Here is a 22,421-nt window from a genome sequence, read left to right on the forward strand (position 1 = left end):
AGCAGCCGGCTCGAGCCGCGCACCGCACGCACAAGGAAGAGCCGAGCAGGACGGGCTGTGGTCACACGCAGGCGGCCGGCGGCGTGCAAAGCGGTGGGGACAAACCCGGCCGGGCGGCTGCGGCCCCACGGCCGCTCGCCTGCTGCCGCCGCCACCCCGCGCGGGTGCGAAGCGCCGAAACGCGGGCGCTCGTCACCTGCACCGGCGCCCCCACAGCGCCCGGTGCCGCGGGGCCCTGCGCCGCGCCCGCCGCCGGCCCCCCACGCCCCGCCCGCCCGGGGTGGGCGGGACGGGCACCGGGAACAGAGTCCCCAGAGGTCGGGTCCGCGCTACGGCCACACCCTCACCTCCCCTCGCAGCCAATAAGAGGAGGGAACGCCATGACTGACAGCGGCTGTGTCCAGTGAGAGGGGGCGCGGCAGGCGGCGCCCTTGAAATGGCCGGCGGCGGGGCAGGCGAGCTGGGGTGGGGTCAGCTGTGTGCGCCGGATACCGCCGCCCCGCCGAGGAGGATCCCGGGGAGCGGTGCTGCCGCCGGCCGGTGCCGCTGCGGGCTCCAGAGGCAGCCGGAGCCATGTTGGGTGGCGGCGCTAAGGCGACCAAGCCTTCCTTCGTGTCGTACATCAGCCCGGAGGTACGGGGCTGGCGGGGCTGGGCGCGGCCGCCCTGTGAGAGGGGGCGGTGGCGTGACGGAAGGGGCCGCGGGAGGTGCGGGCGGAGGGGCCGCGGGGCTACGGCGGCCACGTCCCGCGGGGCGGCGGCGGAGGGCAGCTGTAGGGGTGGCCCTCAGGGCGCCGCCGCGCGGGGGAGGGGTGCGTGTCCTGCCGTGCCGCCGCTCCCCCCGCACCTCTCCCGGGTCTGGCAGCGGGAGGTGCCGGCGGGGAGCTGTGGAGAGCTCCGTGGGGCGGGAATGTGGCCGGAGCGGGGCTGGGGCGAGTGCGGTTCGGTGTGCCGCCTCGGGGATCGCGCGGCCGGTGCCTCGAAGGTGCTTCCCCGAGACCGGGGGGGGGAAACGTGTTGCTGGTTCCTTCCTGAGAAACCTTAAAAAAAAAAAAAATGTAGTTGGTTGGTCAGTTTGAAGCTGATTGTTTTTCTGGTGCTTCACTTGAATTGTTTTTTGTAAGCAGCGGCCAGATGTCACTGTGACTGTTGAGCTTGCAAGGTGGGACTTTCCAAACCTGTTTTTCTTAATGTGCCTCAGTATAACCTCACGCCCACTCTGCGCTCTCTCTTTGCAAACCCCTCCTGGCAGTCTGTCGCTGCACAGCCCTGGGTCTTCCTCAGCAGCCCGATGTTGAACTCCTGGCTGTGCATATCTTTCGTATTGTTCTTCCTGTTGTCCTTTCACTTAATCATTGAAATTTCTGTTGGCGGTTTGGTTGAAGAGGCTTTAGACTCCATTTACTGAGGTCATGTTGTTAGTGCATGGTAGTAGGTTGGTATAGTTTTAAGTTATTCCTTCATTCTTATTTGCAGTAAGCAGCTGTTTTCTAGGAAGACCAATCTTTGTGAAAACTAGCTATTTGTGGGTTTGGGCTTTTTCGCCCCTCGCCACAGTTCTTTGTAATCTGCATCAAACTTTTTGTTTTTGATTGTGCAGTTCCCTTGATAGACAAAAATGTCTTCCTTAAGAAGCTATCTGGTTAAGTACTATAGAGTTTTTCACTGATAGGACCCTTGAGAATCGTCTGGTTTTATTTTTCACTGAATCTGAAATAACAATGTAGGTATTAGTAAATGTATTAGTTATGTAGCAAATTACAGTTTAAGTCAACTGTGCTGTTTAAAACTTACATCCTTATTTTGTAGTAGCAACTCCGTTTTTAGACGTTGTTTAGCCCGGTGACTTGTAGTTTTAGCAGCTTACTTTACAAGCTGTCTATCTTCCTTGTATTTCCCAGGGAAATGGAGGTATTTTATTGCCCAGAGAGGTGGCTGATGCCCCATCCCTGGAGGCATTCAAGGTCAGGTTGGACGGGGCTCTGAGCAACCTGATTGAGTTGAAGATGTCCCTGCCCATTGCTGGGGAGTTGGACTAGTTGACCTGTAAAGGTCCCTTCCAACCCAAACTGTTCCATGATCTCTGGGTGACATCAGTCTTTCACCTTAGGAAAGTATGTTGTACAAATATGTTAAAAAGTGTGTGCTCAGGGTACTGAGTTTTGTGAAGGTAAGAATTTCACTTATTGGACTTGCTGAAAGAGGCTTCACCATTTAAACAAGGATCCTGGATGATTAAACCTCGCTGGAAAAAACGGCCGGTGGGAAAAGGTACAAATCTATATATGTAGGCCAGTAAGATACCAAATAACAAAAAGTCCTTTCACGTGATTATAACTACAGTAATGTAACTCTTCAAATACCATCCTGATGGCTGCAGGAAGAATAACAAAGGTATTTAATATTGGAAGATGAAGCTCTTGATGAAATATCCTCATGGACCAGAGCTTGCAGTGATTTACTCTTTATTTATCCATGCTGCTTTTAGCCATCTCCTTGATGTACTTAAATTTAAGAATTTCTTGGGCCCTTGCAGCAGAAGCTTTGAAATATAGACCTGACTTCTGCCACAGAATTGGTGTCTCTTTTGCAGCTTCAAAAGACTGGTGAAACGAAGGTCTGATTCCAGTAGCAAGTAAAGCAAGTTTAACTCTTTGCTCTGTTGGGTATTGCTGTCTTTTTGGCAGCCTATATCCACCTTAATGGAATGGTTACACAGGAAGCTGAAGACTTTAGTAGCTTTTACAAGGATTTAAAATACTTAATAAAACTTCAGATATATGATGAAGCCTGTGAATCTGTTTGGGCACCTGGAAGAAGCATGTTGATTAGACATCCTAAAATAAGCAGAAGTGAGCATGCCGCAAGGAACTGTATTCCCTATGTACATGAGAAAAATAACTTTCTGAACACAAATTTCATGTACCTGTTAAATTTTGTGTAGTTGAGTTTTAAAATTGGGGTTAGACTGATAAAACAGTGGAAATACCTCAATCCCTCTAATGAGGAAAATAGTTTCATTAATTGGGAACTTTCCTTTCATCAAGGTAGTGCAAGTGCCATGCTAGGAAAGACTAATATCCTGTCTTTTTTAGTATCAGGTGACTGGGGGAAGAGTATAGGACACAGGTATGTTCAGTGTGATGCTTCTTCTAGTAAGACCTGTCAAAAGGTGGGAAAGAGCAGTTCAGGGACTTGTTGAGCTTGAGTACATCTAGAGGTTACATCTAGATAGCATTTGAGTTAATGATGGACTTGCCTGTGAACTTACAGAGCCATGCCTTGAAACTGTGCTTGTCCTTGTTTGCCTGGAAAGTTGTTTGAGACCTTAAGCTGCTGCTTCTAGGTTAGGGCAGCCCTACAGTAAGTAAATGCAACAGGCACAGCTCGATTTTGCTCTATCCCTAGCTCATTTAGTCCATGCTCAGATACCTGAGGGACATGCTAGGTAATGTTTAGAAAAATAAAATGAAGGTAGCTTTAAACTGCTTTTGGAGTTTGTCTGAATATGAGCAGAAACAGGAACTGTTTTTGTGTTAATAATAAATGGCAAGATAGAATTGAACAGAAAATTATGTTTATTTAAAGGAACAGAAGTTATTTCTGCTGTGAAACCCCAGAATGTCTGGAAGAGCAGCCTTTTTGATATCTGACGTATAACCCTAGTTATGCTCTGCTACATGGAACCACAGATCAATCAATGGTCTGTTGAGAGTGAGACTGTAGGATGTTGATATTAATGACATACTTCCCCTCAGGACAGACTTGGCTACCCTGCAGGAAATGGGGTGAATACTAGGGTATAAAGTCAATGTTTTGACATGTCTGATCATAGACCAGGAATATTTGTCTATGGAGACATAGGAACAAGAACCAGTGAATTACTTCATGATTTCTAACTCTAATATTTTGAAACTGAAAACATTTACAAGGCTAACAAGCTGGATCATATTTTCCTTAAGTCTTATTTTGAATAGAAATGTAGATATTAAACTTGGTTTGAAGCTTAATGTTATTTTTTGTGCATGCATTTTAAAAGTTAAATCCTTCATATTAATTCTTATAGAGTATTAGTTCTTGTATTAGCCCTTAAACTTTTAAGAGTTTGCTCTGCTTTATTCTGCTTGTCCCTGAAATCTGGAATGCGCCTCAGGCTGCTGAGTTGTGAGAGTAACTTTTATATCTCTTGTGCTTTGTCTCTGAGATTGTGCATTGCTGTTATCTCATAACCACTATGAATACTTGTTGCTTGTGAATCTTGGTACAAGGTTGTGTGTTCTGTAGTGATTGCTTTTAAAACAGTATGGTGCTCCTTCAAAATTGGAGTGATGGAATTGAAGAGTGGTGTAAGGAATAGGAGTTACTAAAAGTGGACAGCTGTGCTCTGGGCTGACGTGGGGGAAGCCGGGCATTGAAGTCAGAGGAGATGGACAGGACAATGTAAGGAAAGAGGAAAGGATAAAAGATGAAATGGACATGGAAAACATGCGCTATGATCTAACAGGCTATTAGATAATGGAGCTGTGAAAGGAAGGAAAACGGGTGTTTAGAGATTGTTTTCAGCACTGTTATTTAGTTAAAGTATCTCCTCTGGACTGTATTGGCATACAATGTAGGATTAGGCTTGTTTGACCAAGAAGTTGTATTTCAGAAAATACCAAGTATGTATTCTGGTTCATTTCTGAATACAAAGTGCATGCTAAGCATGTGTACAGGTATTTATTTCCTCTTTTGCATGAAATTCCAGTGGAACTGTTAGACATAAGTTTGATTTATTTTACTTAGGAACACTGTATTCACCTGTTGGAGCACCACAACTAACTTGCAAATATCCAGTATACAGCTCGACTTTTACAACTGGCAAAGATAAATATTTATTTAAGAAAGCTATCTCAGACCTCTTAGTCTTTTACTGAATTATAAGTAAATAAGAAAAAATGGATGTTCACAGCAAACCTCACCTTGATGTAGAGCTTTCCTGTAGAGACATTACTTGTGGAAAACTATATCATAACATTAAAATATCTTATGTTCTCACAGCACTATTATTTGCTGTCAGCCTTGAAAGGATATATGTTTCAGCCAGCGCTCTAAAACCCTGGAAGTGATAACTGCTTCCTTCATTACTTGAATCTAATAAACAATGTTCTTCCCAATATCTTTACTAAAAATATTGTTTTCTGTTGTTGGGATTGCCTCTAGCACAGATGTCCTCTGGCTATGGATAAACAGAAATGTTACCATGAGGAAAGGTAGGTTCAGAGCTTACAGCATATACTCTACAGCAGCAGACTGTGAGCAACATCCAGTATCAATAGGGCTATATATGTACTTTGCAACACTGATTAAAAAATAAATCAAAATTCTCTGACAAGATCAGAGTAATCTGGATTCTAACATTTTTACTCATTTTCTGGCCACAGGTGATTACCTCCCTGTGGGGTGGGAGGCAAGGAATTGCTCTCAGTTGTGGTGAGGCTCTAGGACACAAAGCTGGAATCGTTAGAGATCCCTCTCCTGCCCTAACTGTTAGGACCCTGTTAATATAGCATAACTGCTACTTGACCTTACTGCTTAGAAATTGACTCTGCCTCACATGTTGTGGCTCTTCTATGCTTCAGCACTTGGGGAAGACCTGTGTTCCCAGACACACTTGCGGGATATATTTTAGCCCCTTTAAATGTATTTTGGGGGGAGAGATGAATGTAGTCCCTGGGTATTGCAGACTGTGCAGTTTTTCCCTATACTTGGGTAAAAACCAATAAGAAGGGAAGAAGAGGTGAGCCTTTCCTTAGGATAAACAGCCTCTGTGCTGTCCCCCACTATTGAAGCAGAGAATATGCGAGGAGCATGGGATCTCTTTTCCCTGGCACCTCATGGTTTCGTAGTCCTGTCAGCTGAAGTTGGCTTAAACTATCAAGAAGGATGATGTGTTATGTATTAGTATGGTGTGACATGTCAGTCTGCGGTTTTGGTATGGTCTGGTACTCTGTACTGTTATAATTGATAATTTTGGGGTGTTGCTGTATTGCCTACCACTGTTTACTCTCATAATCTGGGAAAAGGAGTGTAGCACAAGATAAGTGCATAGGTGGGAAGCATCTCTGAGTAAGAAGTTTCTAAAACCTTCAGCAAAGCTTTGGTCTTTGTTTCTGTAATTTCTGAGGGAATCCAAAGTTAACTTTCCTCATTTGCATGGTGTCCTGAGGGTATCTGCTTTTAGCTATTGCTGGTAGTAGGGTTTCCTGTGTTACATCTTAAGAAGTGCCAAGATACTCCTTGGGGCATTCAGAATGGGGAAGCTACAGATGAAGGATCTATCTAGAGGTGTGTGTGGGTTTCAGTGGTCATATATGGAAACTGCTTGCATGCTTAACTTCAACAGATGGTCAGAGGGTGAAGTTTCCTGAGGTCTGAGTGGATTTAATATCTTGTGGAAAGGGAGAGTCTTGCTTCTGCTACTTCCCTTTCTTTAGTTTCTGTGCTCACCTGACCTATTGATGAGCCAGTTCTGCTAATAGGCAGTAACAACAAAACCAAATGTAGCACAATTATAGACTTCCCAGCTGATCTTATGAACCACATTACCTCACTATGTAGTCAGACAAACCCAGGGATAAAAGGAGTGGGTGGGTGAACATGAACTGTATGACTGATTAAAGGGGTGTTGAGGAACATGCATTTTAGTGTCAGCAGGCTCTAAAGTGAGGACTAAGACTGTTCCCCCAAAACTGAAACCTGTTAGAAAAATAAAATTGAAACAGAATGGATATAGAGCTAAACTTAAGGGTTTGTACGCAACTTTAACTGACTTACGGTGAGTTAATAACTTTTCTTCATAAACATCTTTGCCTTCTCTCTTGAGAGAGCAAATGCAAAATATGACATTAGAATTTAATGTATTTTAATATCCTCCATTGGAAAATGAGTCCAGCAGTATGGATTCTTCAGCAATGGTCATGGCTTGGATTCTAGCTATCCCTAGTGTATATGTACAAAAACTGCCTTTAAAATATTTATGATTTTACTACAGGAATATAGATATTGACTTTCAAATGGAACTCTTCTGGAGGCTCAGCTCTTGGAAGCTGTTGTATATCATAGGAGTTCTGCCTATAGTAAGAAAATGGAAGAGTAAAACTGGAGTTTAGAAGTCAATTTCAGTGTTTGACTGAGGTCTCTATACTGCTGGGATACTATGTAATTAAAATTCTGATTCCTTTCAGAATATAACCAATTTACCTTGTAACCAAACCGCAAACCACTTGTTCAAAATTATTTGCCTCTATGATGCCTGTTACAAAAGCTTCTACATTTTAACAAATGTGTAAGCTCAAAGAACTTCTTTAGGGTCAAATTGTGGTTTTTTTGCTCAGGTCTTATCTGCCAACACTAGTATAACACTGGTACTCATAGCAATAAGTATGAACGCTCAATGAGTGTGTATACGTGAGCAGCAGTTATTACATGCCTCATATCTCCCAAAATAAAAGTTACTGGGAAAACACCTAGTTAGTATACTGCTTTACTGTTCTGTAGCAGTGATTGTTGGCATATGGTTTGTGAGCAAACAGTGTTGCTTTTGGTTGCACACAAGTAGTGGTAGTAGAAGGCACGGCTATAAAGGCACTATTAAACCCAAAGTTTAGCTTAGAGCTACCAGTGGTGAAGAGACAACATTGGGAAAATGTGTATGCATTTCTTCTCTGAATGCAGCAGTGTTCAGCTTGAGCCATGTTTGCATAGTAACTTATTTAGCTGCCAAGAGTGAACTTTGGTTAAAATTTACTTGTACAACATCCAGGCTTAGATGTCAAAGGCAGCAAATTGTGTGTTGTTTTCTGCATTAATGCCCAGCTGTTGTTAGATTTCTGTCTTCACACCACCACCACTTATTTTATAACCTTTGCCTCTTTTCGACCTGACTTCAGTAACTTCTGTTTTCATGATGTGGTTTCCTGATGGTTTTAGTTTTGCTATGCAGCCTTCAAGCTTTGTTTTGGGTCTTACGAGTGTTGAGAGCAAGTGTTTATATGAATGGCAAAGGCGAATTATTTTTATGCTCTCAAGGGCTTTTGTTTCTCTGTATTTAATCCAGCAAAACCGTTATTGCTTATGTCTCCTTTAGATTGCTTGCCTTGATTTGCATTATCTGACTCTGGATGCTGGTGACAAACTAAAATTAGCCTGCTTACTGCTGTGGCCTGGGGAGGGGGCTGTGGGGTGGGTCCAGTTAACTAATAATTTTCCAGAAAGACTCCGATGATTGTGAAGTGATTCGGACTCAGAGGAGGAAGTCCTGAACTGGCTGAGCAGGAAGGGTGTAGCATGTCCTCTAGTTTAATAGTATCTCAGCTGGACGTTTTAGCCCAACTGTCAGTGTCGCAAGGCTAGAATAAGTGATACTGAGAATTTAATAGGTTTGTTTTGAGCAAATTGGGTTCAAACTAAAGGATATCCTGTGACTGGTTTTACTTCTTGGCTTTGATATTCTGAAATCCCTTTCCCTATAATCTCGGTAGTACTGTTTAAGAAACTTTCGTACTTTGATTGCAATAATACATGCAAGAAAATCAGAAACAGATAGTGAAGGATGAAGCTTGCAAAACCGTGAAGGGTACATTAGAAACAAATATTAAGTCATACATGGAAAAGCTTATGAACGAACTCTGGGAGATAAAATAAAAGTAAAAGCTTGGAAAAACTAGTATTGTTCTTGTTGGGTTTTCTGCACTTCACAGGACAGACCAAGAATCTGGCTGAGAGAACTTAAAAAGTATTGGTAATGCTTTATCTGTCTGTTACTTATACAAATTATTCACTTCCTTTTTTTTTTGTCCACAACTGCATGTAACTGACACTGTGGGTATCGAACCACTGACTTAATTATTTAGCTAGCAGACTGCTGACCTGTAGTGGAAGGAGCACATGGCAAACTTATTCTTCTTAATTTAGGAAGTTTTCTCCTTAATTTTAATTTTCCTGTTTGCTAGAATGTGAGGAGTTTAAGAGGGAGGGTGCTGTTTACAGCATGTGTTGAAGGTACTATCTTTACAAAGTAATAATTACTCTTTCTCTCTTTAGGAAATACACATAAAGGAACCCATAGAAAAGGAAGTAAATCCGTACTTATTACCAGGTAACTTTTGTATATTGTATCATTAGAATTAAATAAATTAATAATGTAAACAATATTTAAATATTCCCATCTCTGCAGCAAACACTCATGTGACATCAGTGTCCCAAGTAGTAAAATTAAGGTTTGGTTTAACAACCCACACAGGTTGAAAAGTTTTAAATATCTGTATCTTCATTGGTTGTTGAAAAACTCTACTACATACAAATTTCAATTTTTATACAGTGTCTTCAGATAAGGTGCATATGGAGAGCTGTCTATACTTCAGTTTGCTATTTCTTAGAAGATAAATTTGGGTGTTTTTTTTGTTTGGGAACAGAAGACCAAGAACCAGTGGAAACTTACTTTTAGTTGCTTTGCTTCTACTATGAGTTATGTAGGCCTTTTTGTTACCTCATTCACTGTTATGATTTTTTATTTACAATCGTTTCTTTTTGAAAAATGTTTTCCAAGATCAGGAAAGATTATTTTACTAAGATAAAATACAAGCAAAAGCTTGGAATAAACTGGTAATGTTCTTGTTGGGTTTTCTGCATTTCATAGGAAAGACCGAGAGTCTGGCAGATTATACCTATTAAAACATGTTTTTACTTTCTTAAACTTGAAGTTCAGTTCCTGCTAATTTTCATATTAGAACTTCATTGACCATTATTTATGCAAACTTGTGTTTGAGAACTATAAAATACTCTGGGACCTGTAAAATATGCAACATCTTCTGTCAAAGCTATGAAAAATTAACTGTGATGAACTTGAAAAATCAACTCAAACGTTTCAGCATTCTTAGAGTTTAGCAGTAAGGAAAACTGAAACAGTTTTCTACTTGTTTATTGACTCTATTAACTACTCTTTGGTGGGCTTTGGTTTTTTTTCCAAGTACACACTCATATGGTTGCTCTTTCCAACTCCACATGCTGTTCCCCTACTTCATAGAGTCAGCCATGATACAGGTACCTCTGGTTACAGAGCTCCTAAACATGTGCAGTTGAACAGTGTTCAGTCCATCTTGAGTATTGTTAATAACCTGGAAGGCTCTCAATGTAATGATTCCAGGAGGTGCCTCTTAGTGTTTTTGCGTAACAGTGATAAAATATCTTCAGGCCTACAGTTATGAAAAGCTGTTCAGGAAGTTAATGCTGAGTTTAAGATAACAGTTAAAATATTTCAATTACAAATGTCAGTTATGTTGCATATCAGTGTTTCTTTATACAGGTGAACTGCTGCTTTGCGAGGCAAGCACAGTATACAAGTATATACAAGAAGATGGGTCAAATCGAGGCACCTATGGGAAACTTGTGTGCACAAACTTCAAGATTGCTTTCCTTGAAGACGATTCTGCTTCAGATCATAATGTAGGAAGACAAGTCTTCTAATTATGACCAAACAGGATCTGAAGATATACAGTGTCTCTGACATCGTGTCTTACCCTTATATAAGGATACAGAATGAGTATAGATTTATAAGTCTTAATGGCTGCAGGCTAATTTTAATCAGTCTCCATCTGCTTGGTCTATACAGATCATCCTCAAGCTCTAATGACTATTTAAGTAAAAATGGTGCAAGCCTGTATGTGGACATGTCCGTTAGACATAGTTTATAACTCTTTGTGTCTTGTGAGTTGGTAATTTTGTGAAGCTCAAGTTAAAAGAATGAATTGCCTTGAAAATTAAATAGTTTGTTTGAACCTGATTTCTGACCGCTTGTCTAGTGGCAATTGCAGAAGTGTTAATGTCAAACATACTTCTAATGTTGTGCAACATATTTCTGACTTGTTGCCCAAAGTCATCTACAGAACCATTTCAGGGCTGCACAAGACTGAGTAAGCTGATATTCAGTGGAAATGCTCTAGATAATTGTTTGTGTGGCTCAGTAAGGCTTCAATTATTCAATTCAAAGTCAGGTGTTGACGGCAAAGATTTAAAAAGCTCGTACTATCGAGCTGGCAAATATTAAAAAAGCTAAAAAGTCCCCAAATCTTAGAAATTAGTTGAATCCTGTTTCCTTTGGTTTAGGTGCTCAAATTGAGCTGCCAAAGGGGAGTGGTAACACCACACCTTTTTTGTTGTGCTTAAGCATCTAAAATGGTCTGGCCCATTTAGGTGATAAAAGTGAAGGAGAGCCTAGTTAATGGCTCTTGACTGCCAGGTGATCTTGGTGTTGAAGAAGAATATGATTTGACACATGTTGGCTGTAATTGGAAGTTTCTTGGGTGAAATTTCAGGGAGTTTAAATATTAAATGAAAGATTCTTCAGCAAAATACAGCTTTTTGGACCTTCCGGAATTGGGACAAGGCTGCAGAGCACAGATGACATGAGATTTACGCTAAAGTTTATAGTGACCATGCTAATTTCTTTTCCATCACTAGCTTTAAATCTTGGGGTTACTACGTGCCAAGTCAACTATATTTCTCTTAGCAAAAGTTAGGTATTAGCCACCTGATGCAGAGTAGTGCAGACCTGGAAATAACTGGAGTGAGGTTAACTCTGTTCACAGTTCTCTTAATGTAAAACGTAATTTGCTGATGTGGTGTAGATCAGCCTTCTGGTGGTAATATTTAAGATAACAACATTTAATTGTAGCCTCACTTAAATGTGAAAAGCAAGGGAGCCCCAAATCACTTCAAGCCTGGCAAAACAGTAGATAAGAGAATTGGCTTGTGTGTCTTCATTTTACCCAGTGAAAAATCTGGCTGTTATGTTGGAATATGCTTGGGATACTACTTCTTTTAAGAGACTTTCTATTTCCTGCCAGGTTCCCATAGCAAGGAAACACCATAAAAGGGCTTGGATTACATCAAGTTACTGTGTTTCCTGTTTACTGCCATGATTCTAGTTTGAAAAGTGACTCTCAGTAGAAACGCATGCATTGAAGCTATTTGAAAAGTAAAAATTCTATCTACATTTCAAGCATGGTTGACATTTAAATAAAACTGGATCCGCAGTTTATAAACTATGCCTGTGCAACCTGCATCCATCTGTATAAGTGTTCTTCAGAGTTCCACCTTACACAGCTTATAAGAAGTAATGCTGATATTAAAATAGGTAGTGAATACATCCTTTACTTGTGAGAAGGTGCTACTGCTTAGTAGTGTGATTTCTAAGGATTCTTTTCTTGTTCTAGGAGCCACAATTTAAGAATAAGATCGTAGGAGAAAATGACATAACCCTGCAATGTGTAGACCAAATCTACGGAGGTAGGTCAGGTTTCTCCTCTTGGTTTAACATGTGCCACACTTCCCAGTCTCTTACAGTGCTGGTGCTCTTTTGTCTGTACACATACATCCTTTTTAGAAAACTGATAGAGTTGTCACTTTGGAAACTAGGATTGGGTAGTCTGGCAAAACCACCTGCAATTATAGTCAATGATGAAATGACAGATAAGAGATCTATCAGAATCTAATCTTATCCCTCAAGCTTGTCAAAGCTACATTTTGATTAATTTTCTTGCTGGGACAGACAGAACAATTCCTTCAAATGCCATGATTCAAAGCAAAGAAGAGCATACTGTGAAAAGTCTCTGATTAAGATTGGTGCACAAGGATATTCCAGTGTATTAACTATTTCTATAAATATGAAGGTATTCACTTCATTTCAGCAATAGCACTGCAGAGCAGTACAGGTACCAAATTGCCAAACAATAACTTTTGTTTGTGTAAGGGAACTTTGTTTTACGATATTCATTATGTCTTCAAAATATCAAAGGAGCTAGAAAACCTCACTTTCTATTAAGTACAATCATGAGTGTTGCAACAGGGCTTAAGGAGACGCCTGTATTGCTAAAAAGGTAAATGAGAAAGGGGCTGGTAACTTGTAAGTAGTAGGGAAGGCTTCATTGAGAAGCTTGACTTTGGACTAATGTTAGAGTATTCAGAGTATTTATGAATGGTGGTGTGGATTCATGAAGGAGTGGACCGGGGGAGACTAGTGGAGTGTGGTTTTAGTTTCATATAAAATGGCCTAGCTGGCAGCACCTGAAGCTGTGAAATGATACATCCTCAAACAGAACTGAACAAAGGGCTCTCTTGAGGGATTTATGGTAGCTAAAAAAAAAAAAATTTTTTAGGAACTTAGAATTCTATCTCAGTTGTTTGGGGACTTTCCGTCAGGCAAAACTGCTAAATTGTTCTTTATGCATCTCAAAACTTTGAACTTCGTGTGAAGTCAGAAGGTGAACAGAAATAATCACTGAGCAGCTGGCCTGCTGCAAGTTTGGTTTCTACCTTGCAGTAAGTAGTTTGACTGGGTAAAAAAAAACAACAACAAAAAACCAAACCAAAAAAGTTGAGTGTATTAGCACAAGAGCTTCCCAGTCTGTAGGATCCTTGTTTTGACTTGCTAAATCTTGGGCTTGTGTTAGTTTCTTAAGAATTTTGAAAGTTAAGCATGATAGCTTTATCAACTGATGGCAAAGTTCTTTAAGTTAGACCTTTTAATTTTGCAGTTTATGATGAAAAAAAGAAACTTCTAACTGGACAACTGAGAAAATATCCGGAGAAGCTAATTATCTACTGTAAGGACCTTAGAGTATTTAATTTCTGCCTGAGATACACAAAAGAAGAGGAAGTGAAAAGAGTAAGTATAGCAGTTTAATTTGTTTTCCTTTTTTAAGCTTAGCATTGGGTGTTTAGTTGGGGATGAGGGAAGGATGAAATTCACCCTGAAAGATCCCTTAAACTTGAAGTGTTTTCTGATCATTCCCAACTGAGAGGAAGTAAGACTGATTTCTAGCTAGCCTCACTTAAACATCATTATGTATAGCAGTTAAAAAGATCAGATTCACTGGCTCTTTGAATAAGACTGGAGCTTGAGAGTACTACATGAAATTAGCTTCAGCTCAGGCAAACATGCAAAGCTCTTCTGGTTATGACACAATTTTATTACATGTTAGACTTCAGCTTTTTTCATATGAAACTAGTTATTTTCCTGATAACTTGGGTCCTTTTGACAGGTTAATTTGAACTCCAAACTACAAATCTGCTACCTGTATTTAAATAATGAGTAATTCTGGAAGTTGAACAGATATAATACTTTTAAGCCAAGTGTCATGGTTTAACCTGGCAGGCAGCTAAACATCACACAGCTGCTCGCTCGCTTCCCCCATTGGCACGGGGGAGAGAATCTGAGGAGTAAAAGTGAGAAAACCGGTGGGTTCAGATAAAGACAGTTTAGTAAGTAAAGCAAAAGCTACACCTGCAAGAGAAGCAAAACATGGAATTCATCAACTCCTTCCCATGGGCAGGCAGGTGCAGGGCTCCATCACATCTAATAGTTACTTGGGAAGACAAACGCCGTCGCTCTGAATGTCCCTCCCTTCCTCCTTTTCCCCCCAGCTTTATAGGCTCAGCATGATGTCATATGGTTTGGAATATCCCTTTGGTCAGCTGGGGTCAGCTGTCCCAGCCATGTCCCCTCCCAGCTTCTTGTGCACCTGGCAGAGCAACTTTGTTGCCCTTCTCTGGACACGCTCCAGCACCTCAATGTCCTTCTTGTACTGAGGGGCCCAAAACTGCACACCGCATTCAAGGTGCGGCCTCACCAGTGCCCAGTACAGGGACACAATCACTGCCCTGCTCCTGCTGGCCACACTATTGCTGATACAAGCCAGGATGCCATTGGCCTTCTTGGCCACCCGGGCACACTGCTGGCTCATGCTCAGCCAGCTGTCAACCAACACCCCCAGGGCCTTTTCCTCCAGGCAGCTCTCCAGCCACTCCTCCCCAAGCCTGTAGCATTGCATGGTGTTGTTGTGACCCAAGTGCAGGACCCGGCACTGAGCCTTGTTGAATATCACACTGTTGGCTCCAGCCCAATGATCCAGCCTGTCCAGGTCCCTCTGTAGGGCCTTCCTGCCCTCCAGCAGATCGACACTTCCACCCAGCTTGGTGTAACCTGCAAACTTACTGAGGGTGCACTCAATCCCCTCATCCAGATCATCAATGAAGAGATTGAACAGGACCAGCCCCAACACTGAGCCCTGGGAAACACCGCTCATGACCGGATGCCAACTGTTTGACTCCATTCACCACCACTCCCTGGGCTCGGCCGTCCAGCCAGTTTTTAACCCAGTGCAGAGTGCACTTGTCCAAGTGGTGAGCAGCCAGCTTCTCCAGGAGAATGCTGTGGGAGACAGTGTCAAAGGCCTTACTAAAGTCCAAGTAGACAATGTCCACAGCCTTCCCCTCATCCACTAAGCAGGTCACCTTATAGAGGGAGACCAGGTTAGTGAGGCAGGACCTCCCTTTCATAAACCCATGCTGGCTGAGCCTGATCCCCTGGTTGTCCCACACATGCCACATAATGGCATTCAGGATGATCTGCCCCATGACCTTTCCCAGCACTGAGGTCAGGCTGACAGGCCTGTAGTTCCCTGGATCCTCCTTCTGACCCTTCTTATAGAGGGGTGTCACATTCGCTGGCTTCCAGTCATCTAGGACCTCCCCGGTTGACCAGGACTGCTGACAAATGATGGAGAGTGGCTTTGCAAGCCTCTCTGCCAGCTCCCTCAGTACCCTCGGGTGGATCCCATCTGGCCCCATGCACTTGTGAACATCCAAGTGAAGGAGCAGGTCGGTGACTGCCACGTCTTCAACAGCTGGGACTTCATTCTGCATACTATCTCCATCTCCCAGCCCAGGGGCCTGACAACCCCGAGGATGACCAGTCTGACTATTAAAGACTGAGGCAAAGAAAGCATTAAGGACCTCAGCCTTCTCATCTTTCCTGGCAAGGTTACCTTCCGTATCCAACAAAGGAGGGAGATTCTCCCTGGCCCTCCTTTTGTCACTGATGTATTTATAAAAACATTTTTTATCTTTAATGGTGGCGGCCAGTTTAAGTTCCAGCTGGGCCTTCGCCTTCCTAATCTTTTCCCTGCATAACCTCACAACATCCTTGTAGTCCTCCTGAGTCACCTGCCCCTTCCTCCAAAGGTGGTAAGCTCTCCTTTTTTTTCTTGAGTTCTAGGACTATCAACACTGTTTTTAGCACAAATCCAAAACATAGCCCCGTTCTAGCTACAGTGAAGAGAATTGACTCTATCCCAGCCGAAACCAGGACACCAAGTAGGTGTAGTCTCTTACAGAAAACAGAAGCAGCTTTCTAAAAGTCAGTTTTCATCTGTTGGGGATAGAACCCATTGAACAGTTTTGTTTAAAACTTGTGTTGGGGGGTGGGTGGGTGTGTAAAAAGAATGATGTTTTTTACACTGACAGTCTGTGTTTGGGTGTTAATTTTTGGTCCTTTCCTAGATTGTCAGTGGTATAGTTCATCATAGCCAGACTCCTAAGCTGCTTAAGCGCTTGTTTCTGTTCTCTTATGCATCAGCTGCCCCAAACAACACAGGTAAATGTTTTTCTATTTTTGAGTTGTAATTGTTGCATACTGTTAGCTCGTTAAGCAGTCTGGGACACTTAGTAGCTGAGTTTCTAGTCAGCTTATGACTCTGCCCTGTTGGCAGACAGCCTCAGAAGAATCATTTTTCTCTTATTATGCATTGTTAGGCTTGTTGCTAGAAATGTGTAGCTGTCTGCTACAGGTTTCTGTGTCCCTCAGTGTAGCTGCACAGAAATTTTCCAAGCAAGAGTAGCATCACTGGATTGAAAACTTACTGTGATTAATATGTGCAAATGCTTTTCATATGCCTCTGACTAGAGTGCTCTTATCTAGAAAATATTTTGCCGATCTTATCAATGTGTTTTTATTGTACTATTGCAGTGAACTTCCTGCTCTCAATTCTCAAATTATTACATTTTCAGTGGCATCTGACAAAGTATTTCCCTTTTTGCTCTTATTTGCATGCAATCTGCTTCTCCCAGGCAACTGCAGAAAAGCATAGGTTTGCATAGCAAGATCCCGGTGGACATCTGACTTCCTCTTATAGCTAACTTAGTACATAATCTTCCCACTTGGTCAAACTTGGCTGAATAATATATTAAACTGCAAAATTAAAAATAAAAAGTTGTCAGCACACTTTCTAGCATTTCACAGTTCAGACTTAAAATGAAGTAACAGTGCTGTTTTGAATTAGGAACCTGATTCTTAGGAATACATGTCCCTTTCACAGAGGGAAGTTTTGATGTACCCAAGTTATTAGTTGGGCACTTAACAAATTATGTCATGGGATTATGGAATCATTGAGGTTATAAGAAACCTCTGGAGATTTAGTTGTGTTCCTGTTCATCTCCCCATGTTTAGAGTAGGGTTAACTACAGCAAGCTTACCGGGGTCATGTCTAGTTGGGCTTTGAATATCTCAAAGGTGTGAGTATGTGAAACTTCAGAACCCTTCTGGACAGCTTTTTCCATTGTTTGACTATGCTCATAGTGAAAACGTTAATAATTACATTTAAATGGGATTTGCTGTAACTCAGCTTGTGCACACTGCCTTTTTGCATGGCATTGGATACCACTGAGTCTAGCTCAGTCATCTTTACTCCCCTCCCCTGCTTCTGCCCCCAAACAGGTGTTTATACATACTGGAAACATTTCTTGTCCCTTTGCACCCCTGCTGAGCCTTCTCTTCTCCAGGCTGAATGATCCCAGCTCTCAGTCTCTCCTTACATCAGGTGCTTCAAGCCTTTTAATGTTCTTAATGGGCCTTCACTGGACTTAGTCCAGCAGGCTTGTGCCTGTCTTGTACTGAGGAGTCCACCACTGGACACAGCACTCCAGGCATGGCCTCACCAGTGCGGAGCTGAGAACAAAGATTACCTCATTCAGCCTGTAGGCAATGGTTTTCCTAATGCAGCCCAAGAATATGTTGGCCACCTTTGCTGCAAGGGCACATTGCTGGCTCAGGTAGTTTCTGCAGGCTTCATCTGTAACTGGTGTTCAGTTTGAACTACAAACATCAGAAACACTGTTAACTTTTCCAGGTACAGCCTCAGCAAATGCAGGAGAAGCCTAGTCTTTATAGAAACTTTGAAGTGTTGTGCCAGAACTCTTTCATATTTTAATAACTATCTTAAATAACAAATACCTAGGTCTCATTATTTATTAAGTTGTTACAGGACAAACAAAGTAGACTTTAGAAATTGGGTTTTATGCCTCTTATGGTCCAATCTTAACTTGTTCCTTAGAGTTCATTGCTAATGTTCTGTTTCCAGCTGTAAATATTTCATCTACCTTATTGTCTTAAAGGGGAGAGTTCCAACTTGCCATTGTATCTTCTGCAGAAATTCTAGCTCTGTTTGGTGTTTGTGTTAGCTGATGTTTTGGGATACTTAATTATCACAAGTGTCTAAAACAATTGGCCTTACTCCATAAATTATATGGTTATTGTACAGGAGCAGAGGCTAAATCAACCTGCTGTTGTAACTGTTGCTGAGGTGGCTAAAGAGAAATACAGGAAAAGTTCTCAGCTGAAATGATTAAGGCTGAATTTCTATAATCAATTTTCTGCTCTTTTTGCCCAAAATGTTCTATTTGTGCAAAACTCACATGATGAAAGAATGACTTTTAAATGAAATGCAATATCTAAATTGCAGAAAGGCTTTTGGTATGACTGTTAATTCTTCATTTAAGTCTACATTATTAGATGCCAGTGAGCTGCACTAGTATACAATAGTATTTGTTGCACAGTGTCCTGGGTTTTAGGCTGGATGTGAGGACAGCCTCAACTGTATGGGAGTTCTGTAAGATCTGATTAGTTTCTGTAAGAGAAACCATTCCTGAAGTTATTAGTTAAAGCAGTACTTGATGGAAGACTTGTTAAAGATCAGACAGAAGCAGTGTTTTGTACAAAGGAGTTTTATTTTTGACTCAAGACTTTCTGTACACAAGAGGTTTTGCTTGCTTACTTTAATGAAAAGTAAATGCTTGATTTAGGAAAGCTTTCATGTTAGAATTACTGGTAGTCTGCAAAGTTAACATTATTGGTGTCTGACAGATGGAAGAAACCAAACTGTGATGTTTGATACTCTTGAGGACTGGCGTGATGAGTTGGAGCGGACCAAAGGGAATGTGAAATACAAAGCAGTGACTACTAATGAAGGCTACAGAGTCTCTGAAAAGTAAGCTTGCCCTGGTTAATAGTGAACTTTGGATATATATTTCAGCACTGATTTTTGCAAATCTTGATACCTTTGATGCTGAGCATTAGACAGTTGTGTAGGATTTTTTAGGACCTGGTTTCCATTTTGTTTAATGAGATACTTTGATTTAGGACCTCTGGAGGTCATCTTAACAGCCCCTGCTCAAACCAGGTTGCCTTCAATACTAGGTCAGGCTATTCAGGATCTTGGTCAGTCAAGCTTTGAATAGCTGTAGTGGTGGAGAATGCCACCTTAAAATGGAATAGAAAATATGTAAATCTGGTACCTACGCTTTTGTCATACTTACTGGTTAGGATGAGATTTTCTCAGTCATGTACCTTTACTCTAGTAAAACTTCAAATTACAAGCACTTGAGATTTTCTATTGTTTTGGTTATGGGGCTGGGTGGGAAAGAGTAACTGGATTAAAGTCTGTCTGCAAAATGTGCTGATGCATTGCCTTTGGTGGAAAGTTACAGATGCATACTTCTACTGGTTTAGTGAAGTAGTATCTATTGGTGAACTCTTTACTGTGTGTACTTTGTGTACTACTGTTGTTTAAAAGTCAAATCCTGAAACGTTTACAGACCTTGGAACAAACACCAATTTTTAAAGGAGTCTTAACTATTTATTCTAGAACTGTCTTGCGAAACCCAAGCTGAGGTTAAGTACTTATCTTTGTTGCTTCTATGGGCCTTGAGCGTGAATAGTGTTGGCTGATTCTGGAAATTCATGGTATATTAAATGATATCCTTGAACTGTGATGTGAACTACTTAGAAGGCCTGGAAACAACTAGTTATCTAATAGTACAAGGCTATATTTTGAAACAACGAAGTGTGAGAGAACAAAAGCAGTCTTGACAGTCTTAGATGTTACAATTAAATGTAGGACTTAATTGCAGCCTTGGAAAGGCAGGGGAATGTTGCAGTGAAAGTAATGAACAGCTCAAGATTGGAAGAAAATACCTTATCTAGCTGAAAACAAAGGGAGGGTGTTGAGGACAAAATAATTCTCTAGTAGGAAGGATTATTGTAGCTGTAAGAGTGAATATATAATTAGCACGTGGGCTAGAACATAATTAAAATGAGCTTGGAGATTGTTCAGTTTTTAAGTACAAGAAACTTGTTTTTGTCATCTTAGGCTGCCTTTGTATTTTGTTGTTCCCATATGCGTTTCTGAAGAGAGTATCTTGAAGTATGAAGGCAGAGGCATTCCTGTAAGTATATATGCACGACTGAGAGTAAGAAATCTTACTGAGAAGGCATAATTTCATCAAGCATTTTAAATGTTACTGCATATTATTTTCAAAACTTGAGTTTAGCAGTTCAGTTACACCTAGTCATCTGTAGAAGGGGAAATAGGTGCTGTAAGAAGTGCTCCAAGTATTCTGTATTCCCCTTAAACAGTGTAAAGCAAAATGGGGTTTCACAGCCCCATTTTTATCAGATGTCTTATGTCCTATAGTCTTCATATATTGCTAGTCTGTCTATCCACCAGCCTGTTTTTCATGAGACTGAGTACTACCTAGCATCCAGCTGGAGCAGGATGTAGGGCTTGAACTGCTGTTTGGTTATTGAAGTGAACATCATGAATGTGCAGATAGAGTTGAATGCCTTCAGTTGCCTAACTTGGGTACTGGTAAGTAGTATGGTTGTGATGATGCAGCATTTTTACAAAGTGAAGTAGCCTGGCTGAAAAACTAGTTCTACCAGTCTCAGCAGAAAACAAAGTTCAATATACTGTTTTGCACCCTGTAGCAAGCTGGCTGTGGCTTCCTACCTCATTCCACAGGTAAAGAACCAGTAAGGCAGAGTAGAGAGAAACAACGAGCAAAGTATCTCACTTATGAGGTCTCACCTTAGTTGCTGCATGTCCATCAAGTTTGCCAAGGAAAACCGTATTCCCTTGATGCTCTGAAGTTAATCAGTCCATTGAGAAGACAGTGCTGTACTGTCCTGCCCAATTTGCCCGTTCAGACAGTGAATTCCGAAATAGTTTTGTTCACTTTTTCTCAGATAGTCAACCAGACATATTACAGTGGCTGTTAGAGAAACAGAAGTTTGGGTTTTTTAATTGCATCTTGCGTTGTTCAGAGGCCTTGTATAAGTCTTCTAATTATTTCTGAATCCTTTTTGGGGAGCTACTGTCAAAATAGCTTGACCATATTAAATCAGTTTGAGGTGGTAGTGAAAGGACAATATAGTCAATTTTTCCACTCTTGACGATTGAGGTTTCTGCATCCTTCTGAGGTGCAACTCCTGGCTACTCTAAATTGGTCGCAGAACCCTGAACTTCTTGATTTGACTTGTGTAATGTTCCTGATGAAAATTATTTTCATCCCCAGTTTCAAAGCAAGTTTAAATATTAACTTCAGAGCTCTAAGCAGTAAGTGTGAGTCAAGAAATTATGTGTAAAGTGAAGTAAGAAGCTTTTGAGGACTGACTTCCCACAAGGAATACCTGTAACTATGCAACCTGATTTATCTTGTTTAATATCTTATTTCATATGCCTAGATGACCCTTTATGTGTAGCTCATGTGGAAACGCATGACAGCATATCTATTGTGAGTTTTCTGAAGGCTGAACTACAAGAAAAACACTACTATATCTGTGTGGAGAAACTGAGGCTAATATAGGAGTTACTTATAAGAACTGTCTTGCTCTGGTGTATCTTCCAACATGATTTGGCCATAGACATTTTGATCAATGTTTTTTCACCTTTACACACAGTTGAGAAAGTAATGTTCTGATATAATCTGACATTTTATATTTCCCTGTGCCTGTATAAAGCTTTAAACTTAAAACTTGCAAGTGATAACAGTGTACTGAGGCACGTAGTTTTGGTGTCAATGTAGAAGTTTGCTTCTACCAGTTGGTTTGTTGAATATACCAAAAATTCAATAAAGCACAACAGAGAAATTTCTTGTAATCACTCAGTCACTTAAGCAAATACTTTGTAAGGGAGCGTTTACCTATTTTTATCACCTGGTAAATGTCTTTTTGCAGATTTGGTGTTGGTCTTGCCATAACGGTGCTGCTCTCCTCAAAATGTCTGCATTTCCTAAAGACCAGGATGACAACACTTCGCAAATGCAAAAAGCCTTCTTGGATGGGTCAGTAATAGCTATTCTGTCCACAACGCTTTGCTTGGTATGGACCTTGCTTCTCTTTTTCCATATATGCTATATCTTTAGGCTTGCACGCATCAGGAAAAAAGTTGTAGATCTAAAAGTAGTTTTCTGTAGTGGAATAGGTTTAAG

The 22,421-nt window shown here is 41.2% G+C and overlaps 1 protein-coding gene across 1 annotated transcript in view; it reads left to right on the forward strand.

The window, feature by feature from the left end:
- Nucleotides 1–459: 459 nt before the first annotated feature.
- The window catches only part of MTMR12 (myotubularin related protein 12), a 38,270-nt gene continuing 16,308 nt past the window's right edge, over nt 460–22,421 (forward strand). Inside the window, exons 1-9 of the mRNA XM_075078162.1 lie at nt 460–633; nt 9,084–9,138; nt 10,345–10,484; nt 12,254–12,326; nt 13,574–13,704; nt 16,380–16,473; nt 19,018–19,141; nt 20,303–20,378; nt 22,168–22,274. Coding sequence (XP_074934263.1) covers nt 574–633; nt 9,084–9,138; nt 10,345–10,484; nt 12,254–12,326; nt 13,574–13,704; nt 16,380–16,473; nt 19,018–19,141; nt 20,303–20,378; nt 22,168–22,274 — 860 coding nt within the window. The 5' untranslated portion in view covers nt 460–573. The remainder of the gene's footprint in view (nt 634–9,083; nt 9,139–10,344; nt 10,485–12,253; nt 12,327–13,573; nt 13,705–16,379; nt 16,474–19,017; nt 19,142–20,302; nt 20,379–22,167; nt 22,275–22,421) is intronic.

Source organism: Phalacrocorax aristotelis, chromosome Z (assembly GCF_949628215.1).
Source record: "Phalacrocorax aristotelis chromosome Z, bGulAri2.1, whole genome shotgun sequence".
Classification (NCBI taxonomy): Eukaryota; Metazoa; Chordata; class Aves; order Suliformes; family Phalacrocoracidae; genus Phalacrocorax; species Phalacrocorax aristotelis.